Genomic DNA, 16,576 nt, shown 5'->3' on the forward strand with positions numbered 1-16,576 from the left:
CAACTGGAGCTGGTCCAGCACAACTGCATCAGAACTTTCTGTTGTTGAGGAACTGAGATGTGACAATGGAGGAAATATGTTTGCCGCTTCCGACATTTGAAGGAAATGGGGAAGGAAGATGCTTCTTTGTATCTGGATAGGATTCAAAGATTATATGAGAACACTGAAAATTTCTGAAGATGATCTTCTGAAGCAGTTTATTCCTCTTTCATTGAGAAATGAAGCGAGAGAGAGGTATTTGTTCACAGAACTGTTCAGTGATTTTTCACAATTTGGGCTTTTCTTGCAAGCTTTTTACGGATTGGATTATCAGAAAGATTCAGTTATTTTTGTCTCAGAGGATTCAACTTGCAAACGAAGGATTGGCAGAATATGTTCAGAAAGTTGACAGGCATTTTAGCAGGATAAAGAATTTGGTTTAATTGCAGGAGAGAACTGAGTTTGCAAAGTCGCACTGAAATCCACTATTAAGGGATTATTTGTATAACAAAACATTCACTTCAATGAGACAAATGAGCGAGTATGCACTAGAATTGCAAGTGAAGTTTTTGGAAAAGCAGAGATTCAAATCTTTCATTTCAGAAGAAGAGACTTACAGCTGGGCACTGAGAAAGTCCATTAACCAGGAATCCGAAGCAGAGAGAAATCTGATATTTTCTTGGACCCTGTGAGCACTGGTCTTGACAGTCCGAAAGTCGTGCACCTTAGGGCAGGGGAGCACGTGGCCTCACACTCTGCAGTGAAGGTTGAAAACAAGCACACTGCTTCGAGGGAAGATTGCCGGAGAATTAAATGATACTACACTTGTGGACAGAAAGGTTGCAGGTCTTCGAACCTTCATAAGGAAAACAAGAAAAATGATTGTGGGAATGAAGTGACAAAAAATGCATCGAGTCAAATGCACATCAAGTTTGTGGCATGGAAACTGCAAATTTTACGCAGAAGGAAATGGTTGCACCTCACAATGTAAATATAAAAGATGTAAGAGAACCTATTGTTTTATGAAATGTCACTAATGTGGAAGTACAAGCATGTATTGATACTGCTTATTCGAATATTTTTTTTCCTTTCTCCTTGGAGGTCTTCGAGTAGATTAAGGCAAATGGTGTAATGTAAAATTTAAAAATTGTGAAACTAATGTGATCCTTGCAGAGGTAAACGTGAAATCTTTGGCGGGCGCTTTTGTGAATATCAAGTTTCAAGAACACAAGGCTCGTTATCAGATATTTGTGCTGCCTAATGCTAATAATGAAATGCTAATGGGAAGAACATTAATGGTTAAGCTGGGACTTGTAGCCATGATTCATACGGATGAGCAATTGAACCTGATCTGCCGGAAATCAAATCTTTTGATTTGCCGGTGACACATGACAGAGTAGATGCTGTTGGTTCTAAGGGACTAGTTTTGACCATGCGTGGAGTTGAAGAAGTCCAAGAGAACATCTCTGCTTGCGGAGTGGAGAAATATAGCAGCAATATCAAACGGGAGGAGATTGATGAAGAGACAAAGATTGTTATGCTTATGGAGGGTTCCAATATCCCAACAAGCCAAAATTGATAGCCTTACAGAGAAGGCATGTTGATGTTTTTCAGGATAAACAGGGATTAGCAGAGGATTACGGGGTTTGCTTGGATCAGAATAACGAGAAGGCATTCCAAGCTAAACCTAGACAACTTTCTGAGCAAACGGAGCCTTGTAAGATACCTAAAGTTGAAGGCGAACTGTATCAAAAATTCAACAGGAAGCAGAAAGGAAAACAGAAGCGATGTTTACAGATACAGCTGACAACACTGTAAATGGAGGACAAACAGATGGGCAGACAGACCCTTTGCCATCCATAGATCTTAGCGATAAAGATGTGTGAAAAAGAGAACAAGAGAGGGGTACTTACTTCTCGAAATATAATTGTATGTTTAATGGAGAGGAAGTTGATGCTCCAGAGAAAAGTAAATTTGACTTTTTCCTGCAACATTTTTGTCTCGAAGATGATAGCCTGCTCTACCATTTTGTTGATAAAATCACTGGACTTTATACATCATTTAGCTGTAGATTGAAGCTGTGGGTACCAGAGAAACTGAAGAATGACGATGATAATTCATCATCTGCACACTTGGGACATGGAAAGACATTGTTCAAGGTCCTAGATAATTATACTTAGGATGGAGTAGTCAAACATTCAGAGGGCCTCCCCGATGGTGCAGTGGTTGCATCATAAGCCTTGTAATCAAGGGGTCCCGGGTTCGATACCCGGTGCAGGCACATGGCACAGTGGTTCAGATCTCACTTTAAACCATAGGTCCAGTCCCAATTAGCCTTACTGTGCATGAAGTGGACTTAAAACACCAACTCAAGCATGTCAGAAACTATTGCAAAAGTTTATCACTTGTCTTCAGCATAATCCTAACACCAGTAGAAAGATGGGATGTATGAACTTGAGGAAAGCTATGACACCAAGATACAAAGTGTTTCTGGGCATTTGTGGACCAATGCCTACAAGTACTGTTTGGTCAATCAAGATGAGTTCACAAGATAACATTTTATAGTTTAGCTACCAATTCTATAGATCTTCAAAAAAAATGGGGTGAATTGACTTGTTATTGATTTTTAGTTAAGGTTATTATGTACTGTTCTTCTACCTAATAGTGGGTGATCACAGCGATGGGGTTCACCTCTTTTTCCTTTAGGATCATTTGGAAAGGGGAACATGCTATTTGCATTAATACAAGGTTAGTCAAGCAGACAAACTGTTAAGATTCAATACACTAACAATGGCAGTGAGCCTGAACAGTGTTATACGTTTTACGTTAGCAAACATGAAAGTGAGCTGTGCTTTTTGTTTCTTTAGTCTTTTAATTTCAACTGCAAAGAAAGGTTTCGAATGTCATATGCCTTTCAATTGTTGGCATCTTGGCCAGTGGTAAACATTGTCTGGTGTTTTCTTTGTGGTAGTTCTGAATCGGCTCAGAACTTCCAACATGTGAGCTTCAGTTTTGGTGTTGGGATGATTTAAGACAAAATTTGTTTAGCTTGTATGAGTTCCAGTGCTACGACTGACTGGATAACTGTAAAATACTGTCAGTTCTCATTGTCTAAAGCTTACTCTTGTTGACTATGTAAATTGAAAACGTACCGTTATGCCCAAAAAGTCCTACAAGGCAGTTCAAATACAGGTGTATATATGGAGTACATATGTAATACCATTCATCACCAGGACAAGTGGAAGAAACACTGTGAGCTTAAACATGTACATATAATTCATGGTGGTTGCGGTAAACGCGGTTTAAAATTCTTACGTGAAATTTAAAAGATTTCGTAATTCCGCGTTGCACAATTTAATGGTTCAATCCTATTAATTTCGAAGATCCACTGTCTTCATTCACAAAAGGGTACGGCGTTTGAAGCGGAGATGGTACCGCGTCAGTACATTGTTTGTTCCCGGGCGGCGGTGGTTGCGATTTTTCCCATTCGGCAGCACTGGCGCGCGCATCTTGGTTTGCGTCGTCTGCTTCCTGTTGTCCGGTGGCATTGTCAGTTGGGGGTTGGGGGGCTGGGCCGTGTTGCAACCACCGCCGCCCGGGAACAAACAATGTACTGACGCGGTACCATCTCCGCTTCAAACGCCGTACCCTTTTGTGAATGAAGACAGTGGATCCTCGAAATTAATAGGATTGAACCATTAAATTGTGCAATGCGGAATTACGAAATCTTTTAAATTTCACGTAAGAATGTACATATAACTAAAAATTATCTTCCCATAAAGTACAAAATTGTGGAAGTTAAGTTTGGAAGTGGACCTACACAAAATTACACCAATGACAAAAGTGCTTCTGGTTCAGGACCTGAGATGAGCCATGAGAAACATGAAAGGTAATTATTTTAAAACTTTTTTGAACTATCCTTCCTGTTCACATGATTTGATTGTAAAATTGTTTCTGAAGCTTTGTAATGGGGAACGTTATTCATCTTGAGCTATTTAATGTCACAACGTAGAAGATGGGATTGAGAATCATGGAAGAAATGGATGGTATTCAATTAGACATCTGCCAATTGCACTGCGGGTAGTTAGCACATGAGTTCATCCAGTTCTGGCAAACAAACGATTGGCTGTACCATACAAATGCTGTGCGAGATGATTTATGGAATCTGTAGTTTTGATTAAAGCGGCAATGTTTAAACTTAACTTTAGGGCAGTAGTGATGAATTATCGACATCTCTAGGTTTACAAATGAGCAATCCTAAAGTACCTCTATCACCATAGGAGGTTCTTAATGCAGAACTTATTTATCCATTCTGCAAGAGAGTAACTTTGGAAGTGGTTGGAATTGGAATATCAAAAGTTGCCTAAATCTGGAAACAAACAACCCATAATTGAAAGATAAGTAATGTCTTAATTAACAGTTTGGTGTTTTTCTTTGCCATTTCTTACATTCTGATATTGTTTTAATGCAAATGTGGTTGCAGTATGTTATGATTAATAGTTTTCCACGGCAGAGTCTCATGTCGAAAACCTTTGCACTCACATGCATGTAGGTCCTATTTATTCATACATAGGTTAAATATAATGCAAACATAAAGTTCCATCCTCAAAGGGTAAATACTCATATGAGAATTTTATTCTAACGAAACATGCAGAAGTTATCATAATTTACGTAAAATGATTTCAATCAATGTCAAAGTAATGTACAATATACACTAGCAGCAGAAAGTTTAGACTCGCCTATGAAATTTATTGTTTAAATGAAAATAAAATGCTATTAGTTGAAACCAACCATCATAGTGCATATGTTTGAACTTGTATGGGTATGTTACACACCAACCTACATATAACACTGTATAGAAGACAACAATTTTTCACAAAAAGTTAAAAATGTTAAAAAAAATAGGCATTAAAATGCATTTTCATCACACTGCCTGTTCGTCAATGTGTCCTCCCCTCGATTTGATGACAGCTTTACATATGTGTGGCATTCTTGCTGTGAGTTTTTCTAATGTCTCTGTTTTCATACCTTCCCAGGCTTCCAGTAGACACTGCCACAGCTCCTCCACAGAACTTGGGGTCCTTGCTTTTGCCTTCCTGTCAAGTTCCTCCCACAATGGCTCAATTGGTGACAAATCAGGTGATTGGGAAGGCCAAATCATTGACTGCAATGCTCCTTTGGCTTCCTTTCCTGCGACATATTGCTTACACAATTTTGATGTGCGTTTAGGATCATTATCCTGCTGCAGAACAAATCCTCGACCAATTAATCTTGTCCTGGATGGTACAGCATTGCGTGAAACAATACAATGATACTGTTTCTGTTCCAGTGTTCCTTGCACTCTTACTAAATCACCAACCATATTGTTACCAAAACATCACCATACCATGACACTTCCTCCTCCATGCTTCACTGTTGGAATAATACAAGCTTCCAAAACTCTTTCTCCAGGGCGGCAACGAATGTATTGGCGGCGGTTACAACCAAATTTTTCATATTTTGATTCATCCGTCCAAAGTACTTGTTTCCATTGCTCGATGGTCCAGTTCGCATGATCTTTGGCCCACTCCAGCCTTTTACGCTTGTGTACAGTACGGCTTTCAACAATGGTTTACGAACTGCTACTCGACCAAATAATCCACCTGCACGCAGACGACTTTTCACTGTTGTAACAGACACTGGTTGCTCTCTTGTTTTATTTATTTCTGTGCATATGTCCACTGCCGAACGCCTTCTGTCACGCTTACTGAGGATGGCAATGTGGTTGTCCTCGACGATAGAAGTCTTCCATCGATGACCACATCGTGGCCGATCCTCATGACTGCCAGTTTCCTCTCTTTGTATAACTGCTCTACGGACACTGCATTCGGAAATGTTTAATTGTTTTACTATTTGTCGCTTTGACCATCCAATTTCCTTATATGCACATGCCTTGGCCCTAATTTCTTGGCTTATATTAGCCTTTTCCCCCATAGTTGCTGCTAAATGCGAACTTGTTCCCACCTTTACGTACAATTGAGCACTAATACTTCACAAGGTTCAAATACAAATAGCACGACAATAGCAGGTACTGTAGGTTGAAATTACACACAATCACTTCTGGTATAAGTACCACTGACCCCACAATAACTCGTCAGTAGGCTGATGCAACCACTCACAATCAGTAATATCATTGCAACGTTGAAGATAAACATAGCGAGAATGTATTAAAAGACAGTGAGAATTTGTTACGAGCATACTGGTAACAGAGGAAAAAGTTTATAGAAGAGGACTGCACACTGATATTACATGGCGACTAAAAATTTCAGCCTGTTGACTGTGATCTTTTACTGTAATATGTATGAAATTTTGATGATTCTAAGTTCAAATTGCAGTAGAGCGTAAGTTAGCAAATGATTTTTTCTTTTATCAACGTTGTGAACATTCCTTAGGGTTAGGGACACATACATTCAAAAAAGAGGACAAAGTCATAAAAAAAATAGGACACTGCAAAAAATTGCAACACATTTGCTATTACTCATAATTCAAGCAATATAAAAAAATCTTACCAACATTTTGCTCACGGATACTTTTCAGGTGATCTCTTTCAATAACTTCTTCCTCTTACCCTTAAGCAACGAAAGCAATCTCCTAATTTAGTTATCTAACAAATGACAAAGAATATGTAACAATTAAGATTTGCTTTAAGAGAAAAATGATTTTAATGCCACAAGCATTTCTAGCACTCTTTCAACAGCACGGGAAAGTGACAGCCACTTTACACTTTACTTCATATTCGTTTCTGGATATTTTCTTGCAAGATCATTGTTGAAATTACACTTTCGCTTCGTTATTTCATGAAAGTAAATATTACTAAATAATCAAAACTTTCACTAAGCGTTTCTGTATCGCCTATGTATAACTCGAACAGGAACTGACAGACCTTCGTGGTAGAGTGGTTAGCACACCGTGCGACAACGCCAGTGGTCGCGGATTCGAATCCCGGCCTTGGCATGGATGTTCTTTGTGAGTGTCCCTTCATCATATCATCGCTCACCCATCTTCGCGATTAGCCAAAAGTGGCAGAAAATCGAAGTAAAATAAACCTTAGAATTGGAACTTTTTTTAAAATTTATTTATTTATTTATTTATTCAAAGTTTCAGATACAGCACTTTGAAGGCCATTTTACACTGAAAACTCTAACAAATAACAAGAGCAAGTCAAGATGGTTTAAGGTAAAAACAAGAAAAGGTAAATATAAGCATAAGGCATAAACAAAGATTTACATATTCATTTTTAGGGAAGATCGGAAAATGCTTTCAGGGGCAAAAATGTCTATGTTTGTGGGTAGATTATTGTAGAATTGGGGCAGCCTGTGGAATAGAGCGTGCTGTATAAGGGAAAGCCTAGCTGTGGAGGTGTGGAACAATTCAGTGTTTCGGGTCGATCGAGAGGGAACTTTGAAGTTGAATTCTCTAAGAAGTAATTCAGATCTTAATTTCCCATTGATGATTTTATAGAAAAAAATCATATAGGCCATATCGCGTCGGGTCTGCAATAACTGAATGTTCAAAGTAGTCAGGATGTCAGGTTTCTGAAGATGCCGCAAAGAAGGAATTCTATGATGAACAAAGCTGAGGACGGAATCCATGCTAGAAAGATTTGTATTGGAAGCCATGGCCCAGACTGGAAAACAGTATTCGAGAATCGGAGAAATGAATGACTTGAAAAACAGGCTAAGAGAAGTTGGAGTATCAATTTCAGTGAATCTGTAGAGGAGGCCTAAGAGGCACATTGCACTTTTAGTTGTAGCTGCGATGTGTTCCTTAAAGTTCAGTTTTTCATCTATGATAACACCTAGATCTTTTTGGGTCGCAACTGTAGTAATATAATTGTTTTCAAGAACATATGAGAATGTATTTTGTTCTTTTTTAAAGAGACTGTGAGGGAGGAACATTTCTGTGGGTTAAGTTGTACATTCCACTGCTTACACCATGTGCCAAGTTCGGAAAGAGCATTCTGGAGAATCACAGCATCTTGCGTGGTTGAGATTTCTTTGAAAAGTTTACAGTCGCCAGCAAACATGAGTATATTGACAGGAAGTGAGGAAAGTCTTTGAGGGAGATCGTCCATGTATAGGATGAACAAGAGAGGGCCCAAGACGCTCCCTTGTGGTACCCCAGACAGGACAGGAAGAAAATCAGAAGAGGCGCCTCAAAGGGTGACACGCTGTGTCCGTGAGTGTAGATAATCCTGGATTAAGTGTAATCAAGGGGTCCTGGGTTCGATACCCGGTGGAGGCACATAGTGGTTCGGATCCCACTTTAAACTGTAGGTCCAGTCCCGATTAGCCTTACTGTGCATAAAGTGGACTTAAAACACCAAATCAATCAATCAATCAATCCTGGATTAAGGAGAGAAATTTGTCGTGTATGTTAAATGTAGTTCGTAATTTGTGAATAAGAAGAGCATGGTTTATTTTGTCAAAGGCTTTTGAAATATCCAAGTATATCACATCTAGCTGGGAATTTTTGGAAATAGCCCTAGTGGCATGTGAAAGGAGAACTGAAAGATTAGTCAAGCAAGAGCTACCTGGAAGAAACCCGTGTTGGGCAGTACTGATATGCGGAGATGTAAATCTGAATAATCTGTCCTTAATGATTTTTTCACAGATTATAGACAGAGGTGACAGGAGTGATATTGGTCTGTATGATGTAGCACTATTTTTGTCTCCAGATTTGTGAATGGGTACAACGTTGGCTTTCTTGAACATCTGAGGAAACACGCCTTCAGAGAGAGAGAGGATGAGCCAAGAAGTCAGCAGTGTTACGGAGGAAAATTGTGGGAATTTCATCTGGTCCTAAAGAGCGGTGTATGGGTAATGAGGCAAGGAGAGATTTAACTTCATGAGAAGAGGTTTTGATAGTGGAGAGAGAGTGTGAACAGACCGACTGCACGTCGGGGAGTGGGTTGGTTGAAGCATGCGAGGTGAAGTTTTTGTGAAAGAAACTGTTGAATAAGTGCACTCTTTTATCTCCACAGGCTGATTCCGATTTGTACTTGATTTCCATGGGGACGCGTGGTTTTTGCTTTCTTGAATTTAACAAAGTAAATAATTTATTTGGATTGGTAAGGCACTGTGCTGTTACGTTGTGTACGTAGTCCTTATATTTTTTCTTAAGTAAATACTTGGAGTGACGTCTAATACTACAGAAGGTTTGGTGTGTATGCACATTGGGGCATTGTTTCCACACGTTCAAGGCTTCTTTTTTGTTTTTTAACACCAGGAGAACTTCATTGTCAAACCACACCGGATATTTTGTCGATTTCGGTTTCCTGGCCGGCACGAAGTCATCAATCACAGCGTGCAGTACGTCCACAAACATCTCCACTGATTTGTTGACGTCATCATCCTGCACCAGACACCACGGGTAGAAATGAAGAGCTCGGCGAATGTCCTCCCAGGGTGCATTCTGCTACAGGCGATAAGGCTGCTTTTGCAGTCGAGACTCTCTCTTCTCCACGGGGGGCAGGTACACAAGGACATCTAACGAGTCGTGGTCCGATGGTAAAATGTTTCTTTCCGGGGTTATTTCTGGATCAGGCAGGGTTGCCAGGACATAATCTAAGTTGCTATCACCGCATGTCTTATGCATGTTGAATTGCTTCAGACCAATACCATTCACGAATGTATCCAAGAACCATTGATCAGCCGGGCAGTTTGGAGTACCAGACGTGGGGGTGTTCCAATCAATGGAAAGGTTAAAATCACCAAAAAGCATTACGTCACCACACATTAAGGCTTCCAAGACTGAATCCCTGCAGGCTTCCAGAATTTGCACGGGAGAGTTTCTGTTCGGTCGATAATAATACGAACCAATTAAAATTTTTCTACCTTTCTCAATGTTAAGTTCAACCCACACGATTTCACAGTCACTGTTCAGATCCTTTCGAATTTTGCTTTTCCACTTCACATTCACGCACACCATCACCCCCCCCCCCCTCTTCCAACCGGCCGATCATTTCGAAAAATATTGAAGTGACTCACAAAAGGCAATTCATTGTCTGGAACAGTGTCGTTCAGCCAGGTCTCCGTAAACACCAAGCAATCGTAGTTCAACAGCTCCGTCAGATGAGTAGTACAGTCGGTGAGTTTATTTTTTATGCTTTGAGCATTTTGGTAATAAACTGAGAGGGAGGTAGAGTTCCGTTGGAGGGGCCCGTTGGAACGTGACCACACAGGAGCGCGAGGCACAGGAAGTAACGGTAGCTGGCGAGGGTTGTTGACTTACCTCGAGGGTGCGGGTCCTGTTGTAACGGCGGCCAAGACATGGCTGTGGAGAGCTCGGGAACAATTTGAATAGCAGGAACAAAGTAACTTCTATAACCAAGTATCCAGTTCGTGATTACAGGATCCCTAGCCCACATTGACGAACGAGCCAGGGTGTAACTTCACAGTCTCATGACGTTGAAAAACACAAATAGCACAAAACACTACAAGAACACAGGCTGAACTTGAGGAGTGAAGAAACGTACTCCGTCTACCATCCGCCATCTTATACAATGATGCAAAATGTTTTTTCATGATTTGTTCAAATTCGCACAGTAGTTAGCACAAGCTTTTTTGTGAGAATTAAATAAGTTCACATTCATTGCCTATTTTAACGTCTTTTTTTAATTTTAGGGTGCCTTTTTAAGTGCCTATTTTCATCATTTTGGTGCCTATTTCAGAGGTTTTTAGTGCCTATAAATCCGCACCCTACTAATGACTCAGTTGGGAGAGTGATCGTGTTCAATTACCAGATGCTACGTGAGCATTGTTCAAATACTTAACGTGCCCCAAGTGATATGATGATCGATATGTGTGGAAGCATTCTCTATGCAGCACATTTGCTATTGTATTTCCAAAAAAGGAGGACATTTATGGATTTCTAAAAAATCCGCCCGGACACCGGACAGACACCTAAATAGGAGGACATGTCCAGATAAAAGAGGACGTCTGGTCACCCTACATAGGGTCCATAACAATTTCTTACCCTTTGTCCCAAACACCCAATTTCCTGCTTTCTCAAATAATTTAGCGATGTTTTGAATACTGTGATGCTCAGCATCATATACAGAGTGTTTCAAAAGTCGCACAACCCAAACTTTGGAAATGTATATCATGAAAACCATAACAGATATTTACACCGGGTTTCCTGCATTATAAAACCTCATAAATTGAGATATTTTTCAATGCATAAAATTCAGTTCACTCCGTACAGAAAATTATATAAATTAATAACTGACGGAAAGCAGCATTCAATTTTTTCCAGAAATGAACTTCTGAATAAGAAAAATATGTAAGAAATGATCGAAGGGTCATAATTAGACATTTGATGACTGATGCCATGTCAGTCTGTCATTTGCGACAAATATTGGTCATGTGATGTCATGAATTTTGACTCACGATTTTATGGGTTGAGTGAAAAGTGCCATTTTTGGGACTCCATATATGGCAAAACTAGCAGGTCGAAATATTGTCAACAGTCGCATGCAACATGTGTCTAAGTACTGGCTATACATTTACGTGAAAAAATCAAGATTTTGTGCCAAAATTCTCTTGAGAGAATCCTAGCCTGCCCCTGGTTACATTGAATTCTCTTCGCTCACATTCGCCTCTACTGTGCCTGTTTTTCTAATTGATTCAGCATGGTGTATTCATTGGAGAAGTGTGTGTAGGTAACAGTATGGTATTGTGAAAACACATTTCTTCAAATTTACAGGAGAAACTACTTACGGAACTGAGTTGCTGTAGACTTTTGGAAGCTCGTGGAAGTGTTTTCTCCCTTTGTTCAACTTATTCGGCCGGTAAATCATGCATTTTTCGACATTAATGTATCTCCGATACACAATAGCTCTTGCCACCATTACCATCGACTATGTGAATCAAATGTTCCATGCCGTCGATTATGTAACCCCCTGTTAGTGTAGCAACCATGCGGTAGTTTTACAAGATGACGTGTGAGCAGGTTTTTTTTTAAATTTAATTTTCTATGTATGCCTAACCTAACCTTCAGTGAATGGTTTGTGGATCAATTTTCGCTTAAAAACCTTCTGTGAATAGTTTGTGCGGCATTTTTCGGTTAATAACTTTGGAAACACTGCATATCAGTTGATGATAGACAACGTGAGTCAAGATTTGCCTGCCATATTGTGTGTAACGAAAGCGAATTAGCAACGAACAATAAATACTTGTAATGTGAAAAATTATGCTTTTTTCAGTGAAAAAAGCAAATTCCCACGTTCAATAATGTTCCGCTATGCATAACAGGTTAAGTACAAATGTAAATAAGTAGGAAATAAACGAGTGAAATGTGTTTTCACTATACCATACTGTTACTGTGCAGCAGGCCCGTAGCTAGAGGGGGTGCATGGGGGGCAACTGCCCCCCTGAGAGCCTGCTTTGCCCCCCCTGTGAAAAATACAGAACACATTTCTACCGGAAATTCTCACTAATCTTTACAATTATATCCTGTATTACTCTAGCAACATAACAAAGACATTTATTGATTTTGTGATTTATGAAGGTGTGTGGGATTCCATATAATGTCGTATCAGGATTGGGAAAAAAATTCCTTCCAGTTTCAGACTTCGTGAAATGATTTCGCAATTTTCAAAGTTCAATTTTCTAGAACAGTTGTTACATTTTGAGTAGTCTTGTATTAAAAGTGCCTAATGTATTTGGATGTTTTTCTTGGATGTGTTGCTATGAAGTTTGAACAGCATATTCTTTTGTTTCCCAAGTCTACCTTTTGATAATAGCGATTCATGTGATAGAGAGAGGGAGTGGATATTTTATTTTTGTTACTTAGCGTTGCTTTTCTGCCACATCTAGCTAATCGCGAGAATGAGTGTTGACGTGAAATTTATGATGAGGCACTCACAAACAGTGCTGCAACCATAGGGTGGCAGGGGCATTGCCCCCCCCCCCCCGATCTTGGAAGGAAGTCCAATCTGGGGGGGGCAACATTAAAGTAAAGAAACCTGACTAGCAGAATCTAAGAATAGCAGGACAAATGGATACTCAAGATGAAATTAGTTTTCAAGTGTTAATTGCATTTTTCTTCCAGATGGCTAAAGGCACTTGCAGAGGGCACAGATTGGCAACTGCCCCTTCGATTTCAAATTTTATACACATAAAAGTACATTTCGTAAATTTTTTTTGCTCGCTTCGCTTGCATGCACAAATAAGATGGCCAACATAGGTGTGTGTTATGATATCAATTTTATAAAGGAGAAGTTAAGTCTTAACCCTGACTGTTTCCATGATATTGTTTCCATAGCATCTTATATATTGCTCTCAGAATTTTAAACAGCAGTAAAAATTAATGAAATTTGCAATTGTGAAGCTATCAAAGGGGATGCATACATTAAGGATAGAATATGCCATATTTCAATTGCTTGTAACATCGAAAGAAGAATTAGACGAGCAAATATTGACTGAGAAAACTTGCTTGCCTTGATGTCCTGTACAGGCTGTGAAAGTTGTCGGTGCTATCAGGCGGCACCCTATGAATTTAGGTTCAAGAAAATGACAATTCATTGTGCCTGTACAGACGTTGTCTGTTAAAGTACCTCAGGCACAACTTAATTTTTTGACAAATAATTATGTCAACTTCTCTGCTATGGAGTGTACTCTCCTAATTTTATTCATATATCTTAAGACATTCTGTGACTGGCAGAAATCACTATCAGCATAAAAAAAAAACCCTGATGTTTGGGGGTTTGTACGCTTCTGCTCAAAAAGTGGTGGCGATAGGCGGCCCAGAGACCTCGTGCCGTGGAAATTGGGTAAGCCAAAGGAGGCCCCTTATATCGTTCGGTTTCGTACCATAGTCATTAAGGAAGGTATTTTTCATAATGTAAAGAGGATACAACATTTCCTTCTACTATAAAACTTGATATAAAATATTAATGATGACACTGTAATCCAAGAAGTCATTGATCAATCAAGGGATTCCTATTTGTTTTTCGGGTGTCAAACACATGCATTTCAACAACACAATATTTTGCAAAATGATTTACGTAACCAGTAGGCAAACATTGTCTGTAATGATGCAAGAGTATTTCATTTGAAGCAAATAGAATCCATGGTGGATAAAGGGACCCATGTTTTAATGTTGTAGCAAGTAGGCCTACAAAAAATGTATTACAAATTTTTACACAATTCATCAAAGTGTAGATAATATGTAACCATTATTATTTAACTAATTTGATTTTTCTTGCATAACACAACACAATGGTGTTGTTGGATTCTCATTAGATTCCTTTGTGCATAAAAATCTTGCATACTGGAAACTAGAGGGAATCATTATAAAGCACGATTTATTAAGGGCTCCCATAATCAGTTCTGCAGAGAGGCCCAAAGCTGTTGGTACATATTAATCATCTATTAACATTATCGACCTGTAAATATCAAGTATATAGAGTCCCTATTAGCCTATTTATGTTAAACTTTATATTCTTTGGCAATCTGGAAAGGTCATTATCGAAATATTGGTTTTTGATGTTGCTCGAAGTTTTTTTGTTCGTTGGAGTTTCAAGATATAATTCCTTTTCTGTTACTTATCTCTTTTTGGGGAGGGGCAAGTGCCTCTGTGTAACCTGCTATATCTGCCAATGTGACACAATATATTAAAAACTTGCCCCCTCTAGGATTGACTTCACCTCCCCTACAAAGAATTCCTGACTACGGGCCTGCCGTGCGGATGCATTGCTGAAGAGTATTTTACTACCCATTCTTACACTCATGTGCAAGAGGTTTTCCAATAAAAATACCCTGCTTCTGCTATACCTCATGAAGCAACTGTTTTACAACCAGTCAAACACCAACAAATGATCCCACAAATTGTTTAAGAGTTCGTATTTATTCTTGAAAATCAGTTCTCAGATGTTTTCAGCAAATTAACAATGTTTTTTAAAATAATGTAATTGCAATTATTTAGATAAATGCTAACATAAATTTATGAACCCAGTGATAGCCAACAGGATTAGTTTAGTGCAGAAAACCCGGTGTAAATCTCTCTTACGATTTTCATTATATACATTTTCAAAGTTTGAAACATACTGTAGTATGCACAATTGCTACCTAGCGTCTAGCTTTGAAGAAAATTTTTCGAGACTTTGTACATATTACAGCAAAAGATCACAGTCGCCAGGCTGAAATTTTTAGTCGCCATGGTGACCTGGATTTTTCGAGCCCTGGTGAATGTGTGTGTGTGGCCTGTGATTGCAACCAACAATGCACGATTGCTCATTATTTACCAGAAGCAGCTAGACTCTACTTTACATCCTTATCTGCATGGTGATTGCTTCTTTGCGTTCGTGGTGCGGCAACCTTTTTCTTTTTACACTTTCTGTTCACGATAGCCCCACTAACCATTCACGGGGACGAGGTATGCCTACGAGGTTAGGTTAGGTTCCATTAGCACTCATTTCACCCCTAAATATGTGCTTCATCATCGAAAAAATTCCTCAGTACGTTCAATTACGCATATCCGGATAACTCCTCCAGGAAATATTTCTTCACTTTGGGATTTAAGTTGTTGAATTCCTTATAAAATAAGCTTTCCAACGGTATATGACACGTATTCCTTAGGAAAAGGACGTAAATTAGAGTCTTACCTGGAAGCTTTCAACAAACACGGTTTCCATTCTCGTATACAGAGAACAATTGTGGTCATTGAAAAGTTTATTATACAACTTTGGTAACATTATAGTATAGGGGTGACGGATTTCTTCAAATTTACAGGAGAAAGTACTTATGGAAATCCTTTTCTGTAGCGTTGTGGAAGTTCGTGAATGTAGTTTTCATCCATTTTTATGCAAATACATGTTTTCTGTGAAAATCTCTGTCCGTCACGCTGTTTCTGCTGCCGCCATTTGCTTTCTGCACGAGAGTACAATGTTCCATGTGTTAAGATGATGCAACCCCATAGTCAGTGTTTCAGCCTTGCCGTATTTTCACTAGAATATGACATGTCGAGTATTTTTTTTTAACTATGCTTGCCTAACCTAACTTAACTTAACCTTACGGAAAATTGTTTTTGGGGCTAAAGTGAATGTTTTTTTGGGGCTAACGTCAATGGTTTGTGAGGCTACCGTCAATGGTTTGAGACGTATTAGCATAATTTCAAATCCGGGCACGAAAGTAGGTATTTACCGGTGAACGAGATTGCAGCACTGCATAAATCGACAAAACACTCGCACAACGCACCCTAAACCAGTACGCTATCGCCCGCCATAATGTGTTACAGAATCGAAATAACAAGTAACAGTAAGTACTCGTAAATGTAAGAAATAGACATTATCTTAGTTAGAAATGCATTATTTCACCTTAGGAAATGTTCCGCATTCCAAAATAGTACGTTAGCAATGTAAAAAAAGTGCGAAATATATGATTTATTGGTGTCACCCCCATACTATAATAGTACCACAACTTCTGCATGACAAATAACAATATCAACACATCACCCCCACATGTTAACCTAAGATACTTCATCGGGACTACATATTTTGTGAGTATAAGAAGTAGGATAGAAATTACAGCTGTATCCGGTATTCTAAAATCTTACC

General features: G+C 39.1%; 2 protein-coding genes across 3 annotated transcripts in view; both read right to left on the reverse strand.

The window, feature by feature from the left end:
• Positions 1–16,576, reverse strand: part of LOC145984103 (DNA excision repair protein ERCC-6-like 2) — a 206,071-nt gene that overhangs the window by 187,496 nt on the left and 1,999 nt on the right. The gene's annotated exons all lie outside the window — the stretch shown is intronic.
• On the reverse strand, positions 5,389–5,952 carry LOC145983224 (uncharacterized). Its single transcript, XM_083116419.1, has one exon. The coding sequence runs from the start codon at positions 5,950–5,952 to the stop codon at positions 5,389–5,391; it is 564 nt and encodes a 187-aa protein (XP_082972545.1).

Source organism: Lepisma saccharinum, chromosome 2 (genome assembly GCF_977018435.1).
Source record: "Lepisma saccharinum chromosome 2, izLepSacc3.1, whole genome shotgun sequence".
NCBI classification, from domain to species: domain Eukaryota; kingdom Metazoa; phylum Arthropoda; class Insecta; order Zygentoma; family Lepismatidae; genus Lepisma; species Lepisma saccharinum.